Below are 23428 nucleotides of genomic sequence, written 5' to 3'. Positions count from 1 at the left end.
GGAAGAAAAAGTATTACAGGCAGGGGAGGGGAGGGGGAGTAGTACTGTCAGAGGCAGGCAGGGAAAGTATTACAGGCAGGGGAGGGGAGGGGGGGTAGTACTGTCAGAGGAGGGAAGGAAAAGTATTACAGGCAGGGGAGGGGATGGGGAGTAGTACTGTCAGAGGAGGGAAGGAAAAGTATTACAGGCAGGGGAGGGGATGGGGAGTAGTACTGTCAGAGGAGGGAAGGAAAAGTATTACAGGCAGAGGAGGAGGAGTAGTACTGTCAAAGAATGGAAGAAGAGTTAGTACATGCAGAGGAGGGAAGGAGGAGTAGTACAGGCAGAGGAGGGAAGAAAATGTATTACAGGCAGAGGAGAGGACGAGGGATAGTACTGTCAAAGAATTGAAGAAGAGTTATTACATGCAGAGGAGTAGCACAGACAGATGCTAGAAGGGGGAATAGTACAGGCAGAGGAGGGACTGAGGAGTAGTACTATCAGAAAATGGAAGAAGGGGTAGTACAGGCAGAGGAGGGAAAGAGAAGTAGTATAGACAGATTAAGGAAGGAGGAATAGTACAGGCAGAGGAGGGATTGGGGAGTAGTACATAGAAAAGAGAGACGGAGGAGTAGTTTAGAGAAAAAATAGGAGAAATGGTACAGGGAGAGTAGAGGAGAAGTATTGAGAGAGGAGGTTAGGAAGATTAGCACAACCAGAGAAGGAAGGGTTGAGTAGTACCGGCAGTGGAGGGTATGAGAAATAGTACAGGCAAGGGAGGGAAGGAGTAGTAATACAGACAGATGGAGAAGTAATACAGACAGACAGATTGAGAAGTAGTACAGACAGACTAAGGAAGAAAGAGTAGCACAGGCAGAGGAGAGAAGGAGGATTTATATAGAGTGAAGGAGGAGTAGTAGTACTAGCAGAGGAAGGAAGGAGGGGTAGTAGTGGTGTCGAGTCTCCTCCCGGCAGGCGGATCTCAAGTCACAATTCATTCCAGACTGACTACAACTCTGCAACGTGTCCGGGCTGCATCAGCCTCATCTACTGCCCCCGATGGAGGTAAGAGGGGAAGAGAGGGGCACACTGTGGGGCACTAACATTTTCTTGCGCGCACTCTGTACCACATGCTGGGACTGCAGTTTAGAATGTACTTTTATATTTCATGTATATATTATACAGCACATGCTTCTGCTACTCCTGCTTCAAGGCAATCAACGCATGCTGTCTCTGCTGTACTCTAGTGAGAATTTGCTGGCACACCTACAACACTATACATCCCATACTGGCACTAATGTATACACGATATATCTCATGCTGGCATTCATTTATACATTGTATATCCTTTGGCATTATTGTATACAATATGGAACTTTCATACTATATGCAGATTATGCTAGTCCCTTTTTGCCCTCCTATACCCTCTTTCCCATTTTTATGCAGCCTGCCACCTTCCAATATGCTAAAGATGAAAAGTGTGTGCCATGTATCATGTTGTCATTTCAGTGCTGGTTACTTTTACCAGAAGCTGTGCACAATGCATCCCCCTATATACTATGTGCCCTATACTATAGACCCCCTATACTGTGTACCCCACCCCATGTGCTATACATCCCATTTTATTACATACTATGTCCTATATCTCATTTTACCACATACCCTGACCCATATGCTATACATCCCATTATACTACCTACATAATTTTCTCTATATCACATGTTATCACATACACTGACCCATATGTTATACTATTTTGGAACAGGCCAGATTTTGAGTATTACCTTGAGAAGATGCAGACTGAAATTACTGAGCAGCAAATGATATCACCTGTGATGTATTTCAGTTATCTTGCAAACCTGGTCTGTGAATCCCCATACACACTATTAGGTTTTCTGCAGATTTTGTCTTCAGATTTCTTCTTTGTCTTCAAACTCTAAAGCCCCATACACACTATCAGTTTTTCTTTCAGGTTTACCAAAACCATGTAGTGCAAGGGCCTGCCTGATTGCATACAAATTGAAACTCCTAAGGTTTGACCTCATATTATATGGGTTTGGTAAATCCTGAAGGAAAAACTCAGCAGAAAAACTGATAGTGTGTATGGGGCTTTAGGGTACTTTCACACTGGGGCATTGGGGGTGTCGGTAAAGCATTGCTATTTTTAACTGTGCTTTACCGTTGTTTAGTGGCACTTTTCAGCCTCTAGCAGGGTGCTTTTAACCCCCGCTACTGGCCAAAAAAGGGTTAAAAGCGCCACTGGCGCTTTGCAGGTGCTTTGCGGCGCTGCCCATTAATTTTAATGGGAAGGGGTGCTTTTGCCTCAAGGAAACTGCTTGCAGGACTTTTTATGTAGTGTCCCCCCAGGGCACCTCTCCAGTGTGAAAGCACTTGGGCGTTCACATTGTAGTGACAGGAGAGGCGCTATTTTTAGCGCTATAGCGCCTGTAAGGTGCCTCAGTGTGAAAGTAGCCTTAAGGTTTGACCTCATATTATATGGGTTTGGTGAATCTGAAGACAAAAATCTGCAGCTAATCTAATAGTGTGTATGGGGTCTTAGTGGGTTCTGAGGACAATATTTGATAACCACTGCCCTACATGATATGCTATACATCCAATGTAATACAGTATAGATTATACCATATTCAGATTCTTCCCCCACCCCCCCCCCCCTCTCTCTTCGCTTCTCTTTTTGGTAACTCTCTGGTACTTTCTTATCAGTATGAAATATACAATAATTTTGGTATCCTTTTCTTAAGGGGCTCAGATACTTTCAGCACTGTACTGCTTAACATATGGTGGTGGGATCAGTGTAGGGAAAAGCACCATTCTATTCTGCAGTGGCGGGTACAGTGCTGTGTACTCCTACAGTATTGGAGTACAATGCTGTATACACCTGGCTCCTTCCTATACTGTATTGGGGGTACAGCACTGTATAAGCCTGGCACCCTGCAGTCTTCCTTTTTCCCCCCATATTTCCAGTGCTAGGATATGATGCAACATGCTTGTCATATTGGCACATCTGTGTGGGGTATTATGTATATTTTCTAAGTAGTGCCACCTATGCAATATATCCACTTAAGCTCCGGAAAGGTTTTATCCCCTTAATGACCAGGACATTGCTATTCAGCAGTGCGCTACTTTAACTGGCAATTGCGCAGTCATGCAATACTGTACCAAAATTATATTTGTATAATTTTTCTCACACAAATAGAGCTTTTTGGTGGTGATATTTGATCACCACTGGGTTTTAAATTTGTTTGCAATATAAATAAAAAAATAACGAAAATTTTGAAAGAAAAACCCCAATGTTTCCTACATTCTGTTATAAAACTTATCTAATAAAATCAAATTTAGTCATAAATTTAGGTCAAAATGTATTCTGCTACATGTCTTTGCTGAGAACAATTTTCAGTACGTGTATAATAATTGGTTTGCATTAAAGTTATTGTGTCCACAAACTATGGTATATACAGTATCTCCCAAAAGTGAGTACACCCCTCACATTTTTGTAAATATTTTATTATATCTTTTCATGTGTCAACACTGAGGAAATTACACTTTGCTACAATGTAAAGTAGTGAGTGTACAGCTTGTATAACAGTGTAAATTTGCTGTCCCCTCCCAAAATAACTCAACTCACAGCCATTAATGTCTAAACAGCTGGCAACAAAAGTGGAAATGTCCAAATTGGGCCTGATTAGCCATTTTCCCTCCCCGGTATCCTGTGACTCATTAGTGTTACAAGGTCTCAGGTGTGAATGGGGAGCAGGTGTGATAAATTTAGTGTTATCGCTTTCACTCTCTCATACTGATCAATAGAAATTCAAAGTGGCACCTCATGGCAAAGAACACTCTGAGGATCTGAAAAAAAGAATTGTTGCTCTACATAAAGATGGCATAGGCTATAAGAAGATCGCCAAGACCCTGAAACTGAGCTGCAGCACAGTGGCCAAGACCATACAGCGGTTTAACAGCACAAGTTCCACTCAGAGCAGGCCTCGCCATGTTCGACCAAAGAAGTTGAGTGCACGCGCTCATCATCATATCCAGAGGTTGTCTTTGGCAAATAGATGTATTTTATACTGTTATACAAGCTGTACACTCACTACTTTACATTGTAGCAAAGTGTAATTTTTTTCAGTGTTGTGACCCATTTTTGGAAAGTAGACAGTCAGAGGCATGGTGAGTTTTTTTTTTTTTTTTTTTTTTTTTTTTTGTCTAAAGTTTTTGGAAATGTTGTTTTTTATTTTATTTTTTTACATACTATCACCAGTGCAGTACAGCATCATCATTTGGCTTGTGTGGCGGTGATCGGGGACACTGACTAGTGACAGTATGTTAAACAAACAAAAAACTTTTTATTAAATTTTTTTTAAATGTATTTCATTTTTTTAACTTTTTATTTTTACATACCTGCATTAGAGTAGTTCAGTGTTAACATGGTAACACTGTACTACTCCTGGGGAGTGATCAAGGTGTTTTTTTCTTTTCTTACACTTTGGTTGCTGTTACAATGAGAGCGGAAGTAAACCCATCCTTAAAACAATTTAATTTCCGGCACGTGCTAGAAATGTAACACTCTCATTGGTTCTGCTCTCAATCAGTCTGTCAAACCATCTAATGGCAGTTGTAGAATAAACAGAGGCAAAGATGGCAGCTTCCTTGGTTGAAAATGATAGGAGGGTTTACTTACACTTGAAGATCATTATGACAGCATAGTTTTCAACTGTCATGAATGGGTTAACCATTCACGACAGCTGTGACAATTAGTGATCTGTGATTGGCTACAACTAATCACACGGTACAGGGTGCTATGATTGGCCTAGGTACCATGTGATAGCTGTGGGCCAATCGTAGCATAGGCAACACATACATCTTAATACATTAACAGCTGCTTTTGTTGACATTGTGATCATGTGATTGCATACCGACTGAACAACATGCTTTGTGGCCTTCTGCTGGGATGGCACTTACCTGACCTGAGTGGCCTCCATGCTGCCCATAGGTGGTTCAAGTGTTATATTACATGAAGCTCAATTAACTCTTAGTATGGTACCAAATTGTGGTGCTTAACTACCCCATTTCACCAGAGGTTGACTAGTGCCATGTCAGTAAGCCACAGCAGGGCCATGTTCCTGGAATAAGAGTGGTGCCAATACTTTTTGCCAAGAGCAATGCAATATGTAATGCCATCTAGTGTCACTAGTGTGATGGCACTGCTGTATTCAGGAGCTATTGTCAGGCCTGTCAGTGTCACCTTCTACCAATCTTTTGTTGTTATACGACAAAAGTCAACACATATCTTTGGAAGCAAATGAAATGACAACAAATATGATGCAGTTATATATTCATTAAAATCAATAAATGTGTTTTAAATGCAACTAGTGGAAATAACTTGGACTTGGCATCAGCCCCCTTACAACCCCCCCACCCGGAACAGCAGAATGCTGAAGGGGAGAGGGAGAGGCAGCAGTAAAGAGCTTGCTATCAGGAGAGCAGAGAGATTTGGTTATCAGTCTGCTGCTGCTCCTTCATTGTCCAATCATATGTTGTAGATCAGGGGTGCCCAACCTTTTGAAGAGTGAGGGCGAATTGGTAACTGGTTGCGGGCCACAATGAGCAGAGAGGGTGGATGGCATATCTGTATCCACTCTGCATTTGCAGAGCGGACACAGACACAGCCCACAATACTTTTTGGCGGATCATATTGGAGGTAGAACACAAGTCGGTTGATGTCTGCCACTACTTAGAGGTGAATGGAGGGTGCAATTGGTTGGACTGTCAGACTGACCGTGTGAAAGGGGTCCAAGGCTGCTTTCACACTGATACACTATGGTTCACCCGCACCATGTGTGCAACGCAGTGTACCTTTTGGTTTCCTGCAGTTTGCAATAGACTTCTATTATATTCTGCAGGTTTGGTGCACTTTCAGAAAGCTCACCAAACCAAACTCGCATGTAATAATAGAAGTCAATGGCTCAGTGCAGGTAAACTGCTCTGCACCTGCAGATCAGTTTGAAAGCAGCCCAGTAACCACTGCAGAACAGATATGCCCATATATACACTGTGATTTTAGTAATAAACTGACCTTTAATAACAGTATTATTTCTATTCTATCCCAGAGCAGGAGGTCGCGGGCCACATTTGGCCACTGGTTGGGCACCCCTGCTGTAGATGGTGAGATAACCAGGCTATATTATTCTAACTGCAGTGGAGAAAAGTCAGGCCACCAACTACTCTCCCATGTCTGGCTAGGATGTGTAAATCACAGGACTCCCTATACATAAGAAAAAAAAAAAACTTTGGCATAAAAAACATCTCCCATCTGTGGGTTTTAGCTGTGTTTTTAGCTGTTTGCTTGCAGTTCAGATACATTATATAAGTGTTTGGTTCAGATGAGTGTCAGTCTGTAAACCTCTTTCCCTCCTGCTGTGTAAAACATTTCATGCAGTGTGATGTATTCTGCCTGCTGCTGGATTCTCATTTACTGCTGTCAGCTGTGAGACAAAACTAAACTTCTAATTGTATCTTATACAGTATGTGGATAGAAAAAATCTGCTGAGGGTTCAATGCCTGGGTAGCAAGTGCCCAACTAAGAAGCAGATCATTGGTGCCCCCATAGAACTACACACTGTGCCACACCACTGATCCATATAGCTAAAGCCGGCTACTGTATACACTAGTAGAATTTTGTCTTCAATTTTTTTCAGTTTGATAAAATTTTCTATTCATTAGTGGGGTCAAATTGATGTTCGTTTTTGACCACAAATGCGAGAAAACTTGCAGGACCAATATATGAAATTTTACTTGAAGGAATAATTTTTCTAACCGCACATATGGTTTTCTTTCGGTAAAGTCCATTCATTCCAAAATTTAATGTTAAAAACAAAAAATATATATTGAATTACCTTTTAGAATGATGTATGTCAAACCAATATTAATAAATCTACTAGTGTATAGTTAGCTTAAAGCAGTAGTGAACACAGGCTTAAAGTGGTTGTAAACCCTTACAAACCACTTTGACCTACAGGTAAGCCTAGATTAAGGCTTACCTGTAGGTCCAAGAAATATCTCCTAAACCTATACGGTTTAGGAGATATTTACAAAAAGACAGGCGCCGCTGTAGACAGCGGCGCACTGAGCAGGCCGCAGATCACGGTGATATGCCACTCATGTCGGCTCCCGTGCGCATGCGTGGGAGTGACGTCATCGCGGCTCCAGCGAATCACACCGCCGGAGCAGCAAGACCCGGAAGTCACTCCGGGATACATGGCAGCAATGAAGATGGAGGACCACTTCGGGGGCTTCGTTCTCAGGTAAGTTATTCATAATGAGCTAGTATGCTATGCATACTAGCTCTTTATGCCTTTGCCTTACAGGTTGATATTTTTTTTTTTAAATAGCCTTTACTTCCTCTTTAAAAAAAAAAAAAAAAAAAACACCTGTAAGGCATTTGCATATTGTGCGAGTACGCATCGCATACTAGTACATTATTAAAATGTACCTTTATAACAAAGCCTTCCAGCCGTGCACTTTCACCACCGAGAGGGCTGACACAATCTTTCTTCCAAGTTCGTGCGCTCTGACTGTGTGATTGGCCAGAGCCACGATGGCGTTACTACCGCGCATGTGTGCCGGAGCCCTCGGTTTCTGCCGCAAAGCTCTGGAGGTCCGGCAAGGCACCTTCAGGGCGCATGTGCCGGTGACGTCACCAGCTGCATTAGGGTGAATATCTCCTATTCGGTGCATGTTCAGGAGATATTCATTTTTACCTACATGCAAGCCTTATTATAGGCTTGCATGTAGGTAAAAATCACAAAGCAGGCCTACCGCTTTAAGGTTGGCTATACACTATCAGCTGTCAATGAGTTTCAATGTAGTTGTTATAGATGTCCAGGTAACTACAGGTCTGGTGACTGGACAGAAGGGTCATTAATCCAGGTTCATTGTCACCTTCCTGGATATGGCCCTGCGTAAACATACTCAGCAGCACTCATACAGACAGCTTCCTATAACCACTAACAACCCTTGCCCTCGTTGGCTGCTCCCTTCGAAGGATCCACAGAGTTTACTTTTACACCTTTTTATTGTAAGTTCTTTATTTTAACATTTTGAAAAACTGCAAAAAAACAAAGTTAAAATAGACCTTTTATTAACTTTCTCCAAGAATAAATCCCTGACCTGCCACAATATACAGCAATATTGCTTTTTTTCAGAAAAATTACACTTTTTAGCATCTAAAACTATCCTTGAGCTCCAGTTAGTAACTTTGCCTAGGCTGAGATGATGTCATCAGTCTACTGCAGGCAGGAGGAAACATTTCCTTAGTCTCCCCCACCCAGTGATCTGACTGCAACATTGTAACTTTGAAGCAAGTTTTGTTTTTGAGGCTTTTTTTCTATTTTATAGACCTTCTCTTAGAATCTGGAATTTTTGTGGCTTTTATTTGCATTAATGATACAATGTTCTGATTTTGATAAATTTAAAAGAGAAGTGTAGATTACATTTTTTATTTTTTTTGCCCATTTATACTTACCTGGGTGGATGCAGCATCGCTCCGATGCTGCATCTGTCCCTCAGCACCTCTGCACTGAGAACCGATCGATCAAACGTCACAGATGGCTCAGTTCTCACAGCTCACTGAGCAGAGAGCAGCTGACTGTCAATCAGCATCTCTCATCTCTGCTCCTCCATGCTCATTGGAGCGCTGAGCGGTGGGGAGTGGCCTTCTCACCCTCTCTCCAGTACTCCTGTGACCTTTAGGCTCCGTTCACACAGGGGGCAACGCGAGGCGACACGACTTGCCGTGCCGTGACCTGACAAGTCGCCCCCGTTCTGTACTACGGAACCGTTCTAAGAGGAGCGACTCGAGTCGCTCCGACTTAGAAAAAAGGTCCCTGTACTACTTTTGGGCGACCTCGGGGCGACTTGCATTGACTTCTATACAGAAGTCATTTGCAAGTCGCCGCTGAGGTCGCGGCAGGTCGCAGCGAGGCAAGTCGTGTCGCCTCGCATCGCCCCCTGTGTGAACCGAGCCATAGGAGAAGCCCAGCCAAACGAGCTCAGGCTGGACTTCTCCTTTAATGGCCATGGAAGCCAAACTAATTTAATTTCTAATATCTGCCAATTAAATAGAAAACATAATGCAGGTAGAAAAAGGAATGTAAAAAGCATTTATTCAATTAGGAAAAACAAATTTGATTTAAGGACAGGTAGAACTCTGTATCAGACATGGGGAATTTCTTGACCTTGGAAGACCACTGCAGGTTCACATAAAACCAGTGCCTGTATGTCTACCACTATACTGTCATTTGCAGCAACCAAAATGTTTTTTTTTTTTGTTTCACCTAATCTTCATCCAAGCTTCTTAAAGCAGAACTTCAGTATTTTTTTTTTCTTCTTTTTTTTTTTTTTTTTTAACTTTCCGTCTAAATCTTCTGCCTTTGTTATTTTTAACTTTGGAGAGTAAAACATATTTTTTCTGCAATAAATACCTTATACAGCCCACTTCCTGTTTCTTGTCTGCTAAAAAGCCTAGGCTTGTGACATCATGCACCGGTCTCTCTCCTGAGAGATTGCCAGGAGGGGGGAGTCATAAGAGGGCCAATGAGAGCTGCAGAGCTGGAGGTGTGTCTCTGTGTGTCTTTGTAAATCCAGAAAGTGAACAGGCAGCAGCTTCAGCTGCCCACAGTTAAAATGGATGCAGCCAGACTCAGTGGAGAGAGATTTCTGCAACATATTTGGCAAGTACAGATTCACAGTATATCTAAAATAATATCTATGCAATGTGGTTGGAGGGAAGCTTCAGAATGGCAAAGATGTTTTTATTACAAATTATGTGAGCGGACTGCAGTTCCTCTTTTAATTGGTAGTATAGTAAATTTTTTCTAACTTTTACCTACAAGTAAGCCTATAATAAGGCTTACCTGTAGGTAAAAAGAATATGTCCTAAACCTGTAAGGTTTAGGACAGGGATATGCAATTAGCGGACCTCCAGCTGTTGCAAAACTACAAGCCCATCATGCCTCTGCCTCTGGGTGTCATGCTTGTGGCTGTCTGAGTCTTGCTATGCCTCATTGGAATTGTAGTTCTGCAACAGCCGGAGGTCTGCTTATCTTACTAGTATCCACTCAGGACTGAAATGTTACCTTTGGGTAAAATGGCCTATGACACCATGACTGTGGCTGTAGTTTGCAAATCTGATATGTGCACAGAAGAGCCATCCTCTGCCCCTCATCCATGTATCAGAGGGGGGGATATAGTTATATGGTTGGTATATGAGTGCGCTCCTGTATATGTTCCCCCCCCCCCCCCCCAAGACCATAGAGCTGAGCTCAGCCCTACAAGGAGCCTAGCAAGAAGGTGACAGAGACAGATCTGTGTGTGACAGTGACAGATAAGACAGAGCACATATAACAGAGATAGCAGTGAATGAACTGCACTGAAAATGTTCCCTTGTATTTGTATTTGTATTGTATTTTTCTAACATAGCTGTATTGCCTGAACTCTGGCTATTTTGGCTGCAATTAAATAAGTGTATTGGACAGTGTTTGATGATGATCTTTAACAATCTTGATTTATTATTTTTAATTCAATATGGGGTGGCCATATCTGTTGACATAGGCGTGGGCAGGGGGTATGCCGGGTGTGCACACCCTAATCACTCTGTGCAGTGCCGCTTCCTCCCCCTCCCCGCAGTGCTACTGCTTCCCTCCTCTCCCCTCAGCTACTGTAGGGGATGTTCCAGAATGAGTGGGGACAGGGCTAGTAAATATGCCCTTTACCAGCCCACTCCTTTTCTAAATGAACACAGTGAGCACACTCACTTACTGTGTTCATTCATACCTGAAGCATAGTAAACTGTTTACTATGCTTTAGTTTGTGCTCAAACAGGAAGCCAATCAGCACAGAGTACTTCCCATTCAATTATTGTCCAGTGCAGCTGAGATTGCAGAGAAACACATGTGTGTTTGAGCTCTGGGTTCCACACTCTAATGTAATAGGCTGCGCACACCTATGTCTGTTGATCATATGTAGGACCCGCTTCTTGCTTAGTAGTGCAGAACAGTGATTGTGCTTCACTGTTCTTAGTCTGTCTGTCCTTCCAATCACATCTAATTTTTTAAGGTTGAGAAGTGAACCTTCACATAGCGGCAAGACCAGGGTTACTATCAAGCACAATCCTAAAAAACAGTTGAGAGGAATATACTTTTTTGCCCCCACGCCAGCCATTAAAAAAAAGGTTAAATCTGATCTCCAGCCAGTCAGTCTTGCACAGTTGTACAGGCTTCTTTCCTCTACTGAAATGGCTTACTCTGATTTCACCGCACACTGTGAGCTTCTCACAATGTGCATTAGAAGATGCAAGAAAGTGTGATTTCCTGGCAGGAGGAAGTCCAGCATCAGTTCTTTCAATTATCATTTAATTATTTCAGTTCCTTAGGTTGAATTCACACCTATGCAGTTTTAGTGCTTTTTGCATTTTGTAGATTTGCACTGCAGTCCATGTAACATGATTTCCTATGGAACACGTTCTGTAGTGCAAAATGCAAAAAGCACTAAAAATACATAGGTGTAAATCAGGCCTTAAACATCATCGCAGGGTGTTTGAAATTCATAAGATTTATTATTGCATCTTATGAATTTCAAACACCCTGTGATCATGTTTAAGGAATTTAACATGACATTTTTAACTCTATTATAGTCAAGTGACTTTTCTGTTTTTTTTCACATAGGTCATCATATGTGATATTTCTCTGGCGGTTATAGGGCCGCATATCTGGTCTGGGTTGTTATACCATTGTGAATGTCTCTTATTTTATTATCAAGATTACGCCCTGAATGTTTATGCAACTAACAGGGCACATAGCACCGTGTTATAGTATTTTGAACGTTTCACAATATTATTGTTTTACTTCCAGTACATCCCTTGATTATTTATATATCACATATTATTATCATATATTATAGTCTGTATACAATCCCCGGACACCCATCTGGGGTACACTTATATATTTTTAGTGCTGCATCCCCCTTGTCCTATCAATTTATTGCCCAGTTTCCACTTCATTGACCAAATTCTGACCATGGATTGATCAAACTCGTAGATGGTCAGCAGTGCGGTTTCCAGTGTACAGCCAACATCGGAGAAGCATCACTCGTTATAATAAGCTCCATAGTACAGTTCATGTGAGGACGATTTACACCCGCTCTTGTTCTTGGATTCAACTTTAACCTGCCTGTTATATGATCTTCTAGAGCAGACTGGTTTAGCCAGCAGTAGTGTTTGGTAGTGCAGAGCCAATAATTACCATCATTAGGAAGGTGGAGCTGAAATTCAGGTATTTTGGTGATCGAGTTGCCACCTCATCCCTTTAAACCCGAACACCTTTGAATTACATAGGCTAAATAAATTCAGATAAGGCACCAAGTGAGTATTATTACCACCTTAATCAGCCACAGAACCTGTGTAATTAATATGTGATCGGGTTTAAAAGGGATGAGGTGGCAACCCTATTTGGTGACCAGAGAATGTTTGTAGCTGACCTATCACACAGAGTTCTGGTCTGTTCTGGTCTGCAATGTTCTTCTCCATGCCTATTCTTAGATTGTGAGTGTCCATGATTACAAAGAGCGTCTGATCTTTCCTAAATGGACACCAACACTTCTGTTCACACCAAGCACAGCTAGAACTTTTTCACCACTTTATAAAACTACCTTCACCCTGGAAGTACTTTCACCCACCTTTTTGATGGGTCACTGCCAACTTGCAAACTCAAAAATGTAAAAAGGAAGTTTCATTTCATCAGCAATGATCAACCTACAATATAAAGACAGTTATTCTGGCTCTGATCTATTCTAAATCTGGTATCACCTGTGGACCATAGTATTCAGCCAATGTATTGCTACAGAGCATAGTCAGAGGCGGCAGACATACTGCATATGATGGTCAGACACAGTAGACATATGTCAGAAGTTGCAGACATATTACAAAAAAAAATGGTCTTTGACTGACTGCAGATACTGTATAATACAGCAGACAATCAGACTGCAGACATACAGAAGCTGGACAGACATTGCAAAAATGCTACAGGCGATGGCCAGAGACTGCAGACGCTCTCCAGGCGATGGCCAGAGACTGCAGACGCGCTCCAGGAGATGGCCAGAGACTGCAGACGCGCTCCAGGAGATGGCCAGAGACTGCAGACGCGCTCCAGGAGATGGCCAGAGACTGCAGACTACCTGTTTATTAAATCTCTGCAGTATCAGTATTTGGTATGTGGATGTATCTTCGTAGCTGTCTGTCTAAGGGTGAGCTTGGACTGTCAGGGCTGTGACATGGGAGTGGGTCCACTGGTTCAGAGATTGAAGTGGTTCTGAGAACATGTGGCTGGGAAAGCAGGAAAATCGGTTGACCAGTGCATAAGTTCCCATTGGAGACAGACTGGTCAGCATGTGCATGCAGCAATAATCATTTGTATCAATAGGGGCCCATATTGTGTGTTCACAGGATGCTCTACAATCATCCACTTGTGGTCCTAAGACACGAAGGCAGACCAGCACCTACCATGCACAGACATGACCCCAATCTCTGACAATGTGCAACTTAATCCTTGGAGGGATCTCCTCTTTGATTTATGTCTCCTCTCTGCTGGGAAGTTTTTGGAATGTGCACATTGAACAAGCCTGATCCTGCTGAGAGATGGAGATCCAATTATTGCTGCCCTTCATAGGGGCCACTGGTGAGGGGTCAGCAGGTCACCCTTTGCTCTATGGGAGGAATACATCCCAGGGTCTCAGCTGCCACCTGTGGGCCCCTTCCATGTCCAGCGGGATCTCATTTTCATCTTTGTGACATATGATATTCAGAACCGCAAATCCTCACCCGTCTGACAATACACTCAGTTCCCGGGGTCTTCAGACTGGCAGCATTTTCCACATTCTCACAAATAAAACCTTTTCAGTTGTAGAAGCCCCCCTGCTGCTTTCACTAAACCCTCAATTTTTTTTTCTCACTTCTTTCTGTGCTTTGCAGCCATGTCTTTCTATACTCTTGGCAGGTTGCTTTATTTCCTAATTATTTTTTCCATTATTTTTTTTTTTTTTTTTCTGCTTTCAGTTTCAACACATCATCTTCAGGGACATGTTAACTGTTACCTAACATTTCCCATTTCAACATTTTCAGATGCCGTTGTAACAGGATAATCAATGTTAATCACTTAACCCGTCAAAATGGTCATACATTTATTGCTGATTGGTGTATCCTGAAGCCAGATGTTTTCTGTTTGATTGTGAATGGCGTGGGGAAGGCTGAAAACCTACCTGTCTCCCCATTAACCCTCTCTGATGATCATTGCTACAAGAACTGAAAGTGACAGGAAATTGAAAAAGTTACAGTTGTCACCAGCACAGGAATAGAGAGGAAACATTCCATTGGGGGTACCTGTTCTGGTGACAACAGTCTACCAGGTGATTTCCTTTTCTTTTGTAGAGATTTTCTTTCTCACACTTTTTTTTGGACAGGAAATAAAAAGATAAAAATAAGAGCCTCAGTCTCTAATGGCGTGCTTCCAAAAAAAAAAAAAAAAAAAAACCCCAATTGGTATCCATGCGTCCGGCGCCCTGCATGTAAATTAGGGAGCCCTGGCCCTTTCCATAAAATGCACAGATGTGAGCTTGACCATAGGAAACCATGTAAAATAGACTGTAGTGTTTCTGCAAAACTGAAAATGCACTAGAAATGCATAGATGAGAACCAGGCCACGTAGAGGAAGGGGAGAGGAGCGAGGCGCGAGGCTTCGTATGCCCGCATCGCTGGACTGTGGGACAGGTAAGTGTCTGATCAATAAAAGTGAGCAGCTACACTTTTTGTAGCTGCTGATTTTTAAATGGGTGGAACTCTGCTTTAAATCCAATGAATGAAAGGGACAGTCAGGCTGGGAAGGAAAGAGCTAGATCAGGGGTAGGCAACCTGGGGCCCTCCAGCTATTGTGGAATTGTGTTTCCCATAAGGCATTGGGAGGCTGGCAGTTACAATTACTCCCAGAGGCATGATGGGACTTGTAGTTCTGCAACAGCTGGAGGGCCCCAGGTTGCCTAACCCTGGGCTAGACAATGCAAGACTGAAGGAAAGTTCCTCTGGAGTTCCTCTTTAACTATTATCCTGTCCAGTTAAAAACTAAAAAAGGAAAGCTTTGGCTTTATATACAGGTATATATTTCAGGTGGAAAACGATTTAGTAATCTGATAATCTGGAGTCTGCAGTGAGCGGAGGAGGTTTTTGTGTCCACTCAGCCGGATATTGTGTTCATGTGTTTCAAGATGTTCAGAGACAATCTAAGAGATTTCTATCCGGGGACAGCTGTGCGCCTTGTAAATGGGTCATTGTGTGTCTGGGAAGATATTTGTATCACCCCCATCCTGGTATAATGACCGATGTGTTTTATAGGAGAGGCACCGAGTGTTTCCAGTTTGTTGGAATTACTGCAGAAAAATAGATTGCTTTTTAAACAAGTGCCTCGTGCCTCGGTGACCTCACTAGCTCGCTGAAAAGGTTGAGGCAGCATTCTGTGCCTCGGCCTACTTTTGGCAAAGAGTGCACATAATAAAAATGAGGAAGGTGCGGACACTGTAAAGCTGTGGCACTTCATCATGCTTCCAGTGCTTCTGTCAGGAAATATAGACATCAGGCAGAAAACATTGTCCTATAATTTTTTCATTTTTCCATGATGTCATAGTAACATCATCACTATGCTGTACATGACAGCCTATGCAGAGAGCAGAGCTGTGGGAGGCGCCCTTCAGACCCCACCCACTTCAGGCTGCCTACAGGAGGGGGTGGATACAAGACCAGTCACCCTGCACAAAAAGAGAGAATCCATGACTAGTCTTTATTACAGGAAACTCCTGTACAGAGGTGAAGTCTCACACTAGTTTACTGCACAGATCTGGATAAACACACACACACCAAGATTCAAGTAAGAATACACTTCTTATGTATTTAGACAATATTTGTCTATCCTGGAGAAGGTGGAGCCAATTTTTGAGCCTTAGCTATACATTCTGAGTTATTGTGTGCCTCGGATGGCATTGAAGGTACGCTGTATGAAGCATGACAGTCATCAGGCACTCAGAGAAGTCACATATGTGTTTCCATTAGGGATCTAATATCTCCCCTACTAAGAACACCTTCATTGGCAATAATAGAATGTTTACTGACCTCTCATCAGTTGCTACATAGGCAGGGACTCCTGTCTGGTCTTTAGAAACAAGCCTCATATTTACATTTGTAGAACAACCCTCTAACTAGATTACAGTGGAACCAAAATTGAAATTTAACCTTGCAGAGTGCAGTAGTGATTGATTGTTTTGCTCTGTTCAGTGTTTCCTGAGCTGAGTTTGATTGCTCCCACCTGCCTCCGAAAGAGGTTTCCTGAGTATAAGGCTTGGAGATTAAAATGATCAGTTGAATATTTATCACACCCCAGCCAATTCCTGGAGTGAGGCATCCAGAAGGTGGCTGGGGAGGTGATAAATGTGCAGGAGTCCTGTACAGAGTGTTATTTCCCTTTAGGGTAGGGTTATAGTTCTCTTGGGGCTGCTGCCCCTGGAGGCAGCTCTACCAAGACAAGAATATTCAGTCTGAGCCTCAGCAGTTGTTGGGCTGTGGGCCTGGGGAAGATTGCCAGAGGACAATATTTGCTAGGGTACTGCACTGAGGTTCTGGTCTGGAGAGGGATTTTGTAATCTCCTTCACTGAGGATCTACCTGTGGATGCTGGGTGGCAGACAGCTTCTGGGAAACTGAGTAAAGACCTTGTTGTGCTAGAAGTGGTTACATGGACTGCTGTAGGGTCCGAGATATACTGGCCATGGATTCCTACCTCCAGGAAGAGCTTCCGTTGCAAGATATAGGGAGAATTTTGTCCTCCCATTGTTATGGATCAGTTTGGAGTATCCTGCGACCCTAAACCTCTCTTCTGTTAAAAATTCTGCAGCAATAAATCCTTAAAAGACATCCCCTAGACTGAGACTGAATTGCGTCACTGTGCTTCTGTGATTAGCAGCCTATGTACCACTTTGGGAGTACCAATCTATTTCCATCAGCCTCTCATACAAGTACAAGCCTTCTATGAGCCCATCTGGAATTTGGGTTGGATTCTGCACTGTGTACACACGATCGCACATTCCGACAACAAAATCCTTGATTTATTTCCGACTGATGTTGGCTCAAACTTGTATTGCATACACACGGTCACACAAATGTTGGAAATTCCGAACGTCAAGAACGTGGTGACATACAACACATACGAGCTGAGAAAAATTAAGTTCAATAGCCAGTGTGGCTCTTCTGCTTGATTCTGAGCATGTGTGGAATTTTGTGCCCCGGAATTGTGTACACACGATCAGATTTTGTTGTCGGAAAATTTGAGAACCAGTTCTTACATTTTTGTTGTTGGAAATTTCGACACCAAATGTCCGATGGAGCCTACACATGGTTGAAATTTCTGACAACAAGCTCACATCGAACATTTGTTGTCGGGAAATTACGACCGTGTGTACGCGACATAAAACTCTCTAAATAATGTCATTGCACTCATAAAACTTGCCTGTCAAAGCAGCTTTCGGGCACTGTTGGGAGTACAACTTCTGCTGGACAGGTTGCAGATTTAAAAACAATTGCATTTCCCAGGCCAGACAAAGTAGTCGGATACACAGACCTTCGGAGGGTCACCTCTTTCGGTCTGTAATGTGGTCATCTAATGAAATAAATCAGAGTGCTGCTAATGCTGCTCAGTAAACACTGGAAAGGTGGAGATGTCAGAAAATTCACTCGGTTTTATGTCCTGCTGGAACTACAGCCTCATGTCACATGACGACCTACCTATATGTGGACGGGGCTGCAGGAGGGAGGAGCTGGAACCAGGGAACACCCTGAATTCACTGTGTCACATTCAAGTCCATTCAGAGGATAAGAAAGGTGACTTGTACAATGATTTAGCAGCCATGTGCTCAGTGCCAGAATAAGAAATCCTGCCAGTTTCTAGCCAGGCCACATCCTCTGAGTTTAAATGCAAAGTGCTTATATTTTCCAGGAGCGTACACTATATTTAAGAAACCCCAGATGTTTCATGTCAGCAATGCCCATTTTTGGCTGAGAGGAGCTCATTGTCATCTGCTTCCTGTTATTGTGGTAGAACTGTTAGCCTTAATTTAATTCATTGAGTTCTCAGATGATATGCACGTTCATTCACGTGATGTCAACGTGAGCCACGCAGACGATGATGAAAAGGAAACCCCACGTGTGTCTGCAGATATGGGACGTCACAGGCGTTCCATAGACAGAAACCAACAAGCAGACAAAACTTCATCTGTGTGACTGTAACATCTCCGCCCTGGGGTGTGTGATCAGCACATTTCTGGAAGATTTAGAGATTCACAATTCGTTATTCTGAAAAAAATAGCTGTGTTTTTACCATTTCCTTCCTAATTGATGATTGATTGAGAGGGTCACCTTTTTATTATCACCACCTAAGCAGTGATGCCCCATACACACTATCAGTTTTTCTGCTGAGTTTTTCCTTCAGATTTACCAAAACCACGTAGTGCAAGGGCCTGTCTGATTGCATACACATTGAAACTCCTAATGTTTGACCTCATATTATATGGTTTTGGTAAATCTGAGGGAAAAACTCAGCAGAAAAACTAATAGTGTGTATGGGGCTTTACAGTGCTGGAATGAAAAAAGCTGCAGTGTCTGCATTGCTGTAGATGAGGATAGAAAAGGGTATCCCACAAAAAAAATTTACTTTCTATTTCAGGAAATGCCTGAGATTTTATCTTGCATCTCTGTCCAGGAAAAGCAAGGAGCCAATTGTACCAGCACAAAACTAGATTTTAAGATGCCAACCCCTCTGGTTTACATAGAAAGGAACATTTGAAAAAAAACATTTTTTTTCCTTTTTATTCATGGGATTTTACGTCATACAGGCTTCCACAAGACAACAATCAGCATGTGCAAGGAGCAAGGAGCATACAGGAATAAGGTCAATAGTAAAAATTCTGCAGCTAGACCAGCTAAAACAAGGTGTGTCCAGACAGTAGCCATAGAGTTCCTTTTGCCCAAGGAACCATGAAAAGCTTATATTCTGTATAACTGTATTTAAAAAAAAAAAAAAAACTGAAAAACAAGACAAAAAGGAGTTAAAGGGGAAAAGAGGTGTAAAAAAAAAAAAAGAGAAGGAAAGGGGGTTAAGAAAAAGAAAGTGAGTATGCTGTCTAAGTATAGCTGGCACAAGGAAGGCTGTTGGGGTCAAAGGCATCACCTCAACAGGGAGATTCAAGGGAGTCACGGTTGAGATTCCAGAATATCCTGACATTCAGATGTGAAAGTAATTTCCATAAAAATCATGTTTTACAAAACTGTTCCTATCTATGGTGTGCCGCTGCCATAAGATCTTCCATTAGTTGAACTTCTTTGATTTTGGTAAACCAAGTCTTAATGGACGAGGGTGTGGTTTGCTTCCAGAATAGCGGGATACACACCTTTGCAATATTAAGCAAATGCAGTAAGAGAAAGCCCTTGTAATATTTCAAAGACATGGGGGTCAAATATAACAGGCGGCTGAATCGTTTGGCATCTGGATATCAGTAAACCTCTGCATCCAGTGTTTGATTTGTGACCAGAAATCTTTAAGACCCTCACAGGACCAGAAAACATGGAGCATGGAGCCTTCCTCCCTTTGACATCTCCAACATAACTAGGAGCTCTGAAGGAACAGTTGATGCAGGGTTTTGGGGACTCTATACCATCTAGTTAAGTATTTGTATCTGGTTTCTTGGATCTTACTAGAGATGGAGTCATTTGTATAGTCCTGTCCCTCTGCTGTTCTGTGAAAGTAACACCCAAATCTCATACCCTATTTGAGAAGGTACTCCGGGGGCGACAAGTTCTGCGGATGTGATAATAATCTACAGGACTGTGAAAGTCCATGTGGAACAGCTTCCTGTGATAAACAAAGATCTTCAAACTCCGTGGAGGTCGGAAGAGAGAGTATCCTTGCCCAGTGGTGAGTTAAAAAATGACGCAGTTGCAGCGCCCTCCACAGAGAAAGAGGCTCAAACATAGCTCGAATGTCAGGCACCTCCCGTATTAAAAAGTCGAACCCTGAATAGATTATCTTTTGGGGTGGTAAGAAAATTACTAATGTGTAATCCCGGGGTAAAGCTTGGGTAAGAAATAATAGGGGTCGAGGAAATGGGAGTTAGGGCTGATAAAATCAAGTTTTTGTCCTTCTGCATAAGTGTAAGGGTTAATGATGTATCTTGGCCTGGACCTACAAGGCCCAGGCCTAGGGGGGGAAAAAAGTCTCCCCCCTCACAAAAAAAAAAAACAGCCTTCTCCCGGCTCCCACACGAAAAGAGTTTTTTGGAGACTTTTAGTGTAGCACCAGTCTTATGGGGTGAACTTGGCTGGGAGGAGCAGGGTCCAGGAAGGAAAAATTGATCTGGCGCACCCATGAAGCGGTCACACTGCTGTCATTATGATAGCCTGACGTTTGGACAGACCGGCGGCCACACTTAATACTAGTAGGTGTGGCACTGGCAGCAGGTCTTAGTAACCTAATGCTCAGTCTACCCTCCTCCACAGAATCCTCAGGCGGAAGTTACGTAATGTAAACTCCTCCCAGGGCTCTCTGTGTCAGTAGCATGGAGAAGAGAGGAGGGAAACCCCCAGGTATGGCAGCAAAGGGCTTTTTTACTTTGCATTCTCACTGACAACTCTGAAGAGGGCATGTAGGTGGTTTCCTTCCTGGTTGATAAGAGGTATATAAAGTGATTACGGGATTATTTCCTTGTGAGTCATACTTTGATCGCTGATGACTTTTACCTGTTTTTCTGGAATTGATGGGGTTAAATCTTAAAATCTCCAGGGTTGGTGTAATGAAAATTCCGGTCTTTTGTAGTCTTCTAGATGAGAAGTAAAGCTGGAATGTATAGCCTTTTTTTTTTTTTTTTTTTTTTTTGCTCATGGTTTTTGCAACTTGCTGATTTTGTCTTAGGTTTTTCTCTATAGGAACATCTTTACGCCAGGTAATCCTGTTTTGTTTAGCAAAATATATTGCAATTAAACATGCATAGGTCAGATTGAGTCCTAATTTACTAAGAAACCTGTTTTTTGAATGTCACATGACCACCATCAAATGGAACATTAGTTGGGCAGGTCCCCATCCCTGGTGTCCCTCCTGGGATAAGCAGTGTGGTTAGATCAGCATTGTATGTTCAATAATCCACAAATATGGATTTAAAGCGGAGGTCCATCCTAAAGTGGACCTTCCGCTCATTGGAATCCTCCCCCCCTCCGGCGCCACAATTGGCACCTTTCAGGGGGGAGGGGGGTGCAGGTACCTGTACAGTACAGGTATCTGCACCCACTTCCGGTGTAGATTCTGCAGAAGGTACGCCCCTTTCCGCAGAATCTATGCCCCTTTCCGAAAGTCCCCCGCTGCCTGCTGGGAAACACACGGATCCCAGAGACAGCGGGGACCATCCTTATTGCGCAGCGTGACTCGCGCATGCGCAGTAGGGAACCGGGAAATGAAGCCGAAAGGCTCCACTTCCTGATTCCCATACCCAAGATGGCAGCGGCAGCACCCGAGAGATGATCGAGAGATCGGCTTCGGGGTGCCGACATCGTGGGCGCGCTGGGCGGGTAAGTGTCACTATTTTAAAAGTCAGCAGCTGCAGTATTTGTAGCTGCTGGCTTTTTAAAAAAAAACAAAAAAAAAAACGGCGGACTCCCGCTTTAACCCAACCCTGTCTGCTGGCCCAATGTGATAATTTAGGGGAATTTTAGCAAGTGAATATGAGCACTTCCACTACTGGAAGAAGTGTCTTTGTCATCACTTAGCACTGGCATTAGTTCTGACATCAGTTTGAGATGTTTCACTGATAATTCAGAATTCATTGACACTTGACCTCCTTCTGACCTGCATTTACCTGAGCAAAAGCCGCCCAACACAGGAGCTTAGGGTCTATTCACACCAGCCGCTGCATTGGTGGAGCCTAAAGAGGAAGGGGCGTGGTTTACAGATGACAGGGTAGGTCTTAAATAGGAAGGGGTGAAACCTCTACAGGAAGGGGTGTGTCATATTTCAATTAGGAATGCATGGGTTTAGTCAGACCTAGGGCAGGCAGCACAAAACCTAAATCCCCCCCCCTTTGGTAAGGATAGCCCCAATGCTTGCGTGGCCGTATAAGGCTACTTCTCTAGCAAGCCAAAGGAGACCACCCAATAGACATTCCAAGAAAGACTGTTCAAAACTTACCCACTGTTTCCCCACTTCTGGGAAGCACCAGCTCAGAATGCAAGCCATATGTGCAGCTCTAAAGTATTTATGGACATCTGGCAAGCTCATGCCTCCTACAGACTTAAGTCATGCCAACAGACAATAATTAAGCCTATGTGCCTTGCATTTTTTTATAAATTTTAGAAAACATCAAACTACAAAAATGGTGTGTGCAGTAATTATATACAGTATATTGCAACAATTCTTCATCTTAGATTGTAAGCTCTAACGCGGAGGGCCCTCTGATTCCTCCTGAATTGTATTGTAACCATACTGTCTGCCCTCATGCTGTAAAGCAATGCACAAACCGGTGACGCCATATAAATCCTGTATAATAATAATCAGTAGGGCCACTTTCAGATGGGACCTGCTCAGTGGGGAATCTGTCCACTGAGCAGACGGATAAGAGGTCTGTGTCTGCTCTACTTATGCAGAGCAGACACAGACACAGCCCACTTTCCTCTGAGCAGTCGTATGGAAACTGACCACCTGTCCATTTCCATCCGGCTGTCATCTGACTTGCCAGAGGGATGGCGAACAGATCCTCCACCCATCTGTTATTAGCAGATAAGATCAGATCAGATGTTGGTGGGTGTCAACCCTCCATGGAGGGCAGGGCCAGATTAAGAACTTCGTGGGCCTGGTGCTGAAGATTTTTGTGGGGCCTTTTATAAACAATAAATAAATAAAAATGCAAACTATTTTTGTTATAACAAATTAGAGGGAGAGAGGGAGAAAGGGGATGAAAGAGGTGTGAGGGGTAAGGGAGGGGGGATGGGAGAGAGAGGATGCATATGAGCATGTGTGGGAATGACATCAAAGCAGCCTGGCCAAGGCAAGTGTCCGAAGGCACAGAACCCATAAGGAAGACCGGGTGAAGATGGAAGTGCTCGGGCCCCGCCAGATTGATCACAGCACAGCACTGGAGGGCTCAGTCTGACAGGTAAGTGTACCCTAATGTGCTAATATGCTGGGCATAATTGTACATTGTGGCATAACCTACCCCAGGACCTCTAAAAAGTAGTAATGTTAGAAAAGTTTACTACCGCTTTAATATCACAGGCGCCTGTCATGGGGCCCCCTACCTGTGGCCCTTGG

General features: G+C 43.1%; 1 protein-coding gene across 1 annotated transcript in view; it reads left to right on the top strand.

Annotated features, from left to right (window-relative positions):
• The first annotated feature begins 880 nt into the window (after positions 1-880).
• BCAT1 (branched chain amino acid transaminase 1) overlaps positions 881-23428 on the top strand; it is a 99854-nt gene continuing 77306 nt past the window's right edge. The window contains exon 1 of the mRNA XM_077468737.1: positions 881-1044. Coding sequence (XP_077324863.1) covers positions 1039-1044 — 6 coding nt within the window. The 5' untranslated portion in view covers positions 881-1038. The remainder of the gene's footprint in view (positions 1045-23428) is intronic.

The sequence above is a fragment of the Lithobates pipiens genome, unplaced genomic scaffold (genome assembly GCF_037356315.1).
Source record: "Lithobates pipiens isolate NorthernLeopardFrog02 unplaced genomic scaffold, aLitPip1_a1.2 Scaffold_8, whole genome shotgun sequence".
Lineage (NCBI taxonomy): Eukaryota > Metazoa > Chordata > Amphibia > Anura > Ranidae > Lithobates > Lithobates pipiens.
The sequence above is the reverse complement of the archived record's forward strand: the minus strand, read 5'-3'. Positions and strand labels throughout refer to the sequence as shown.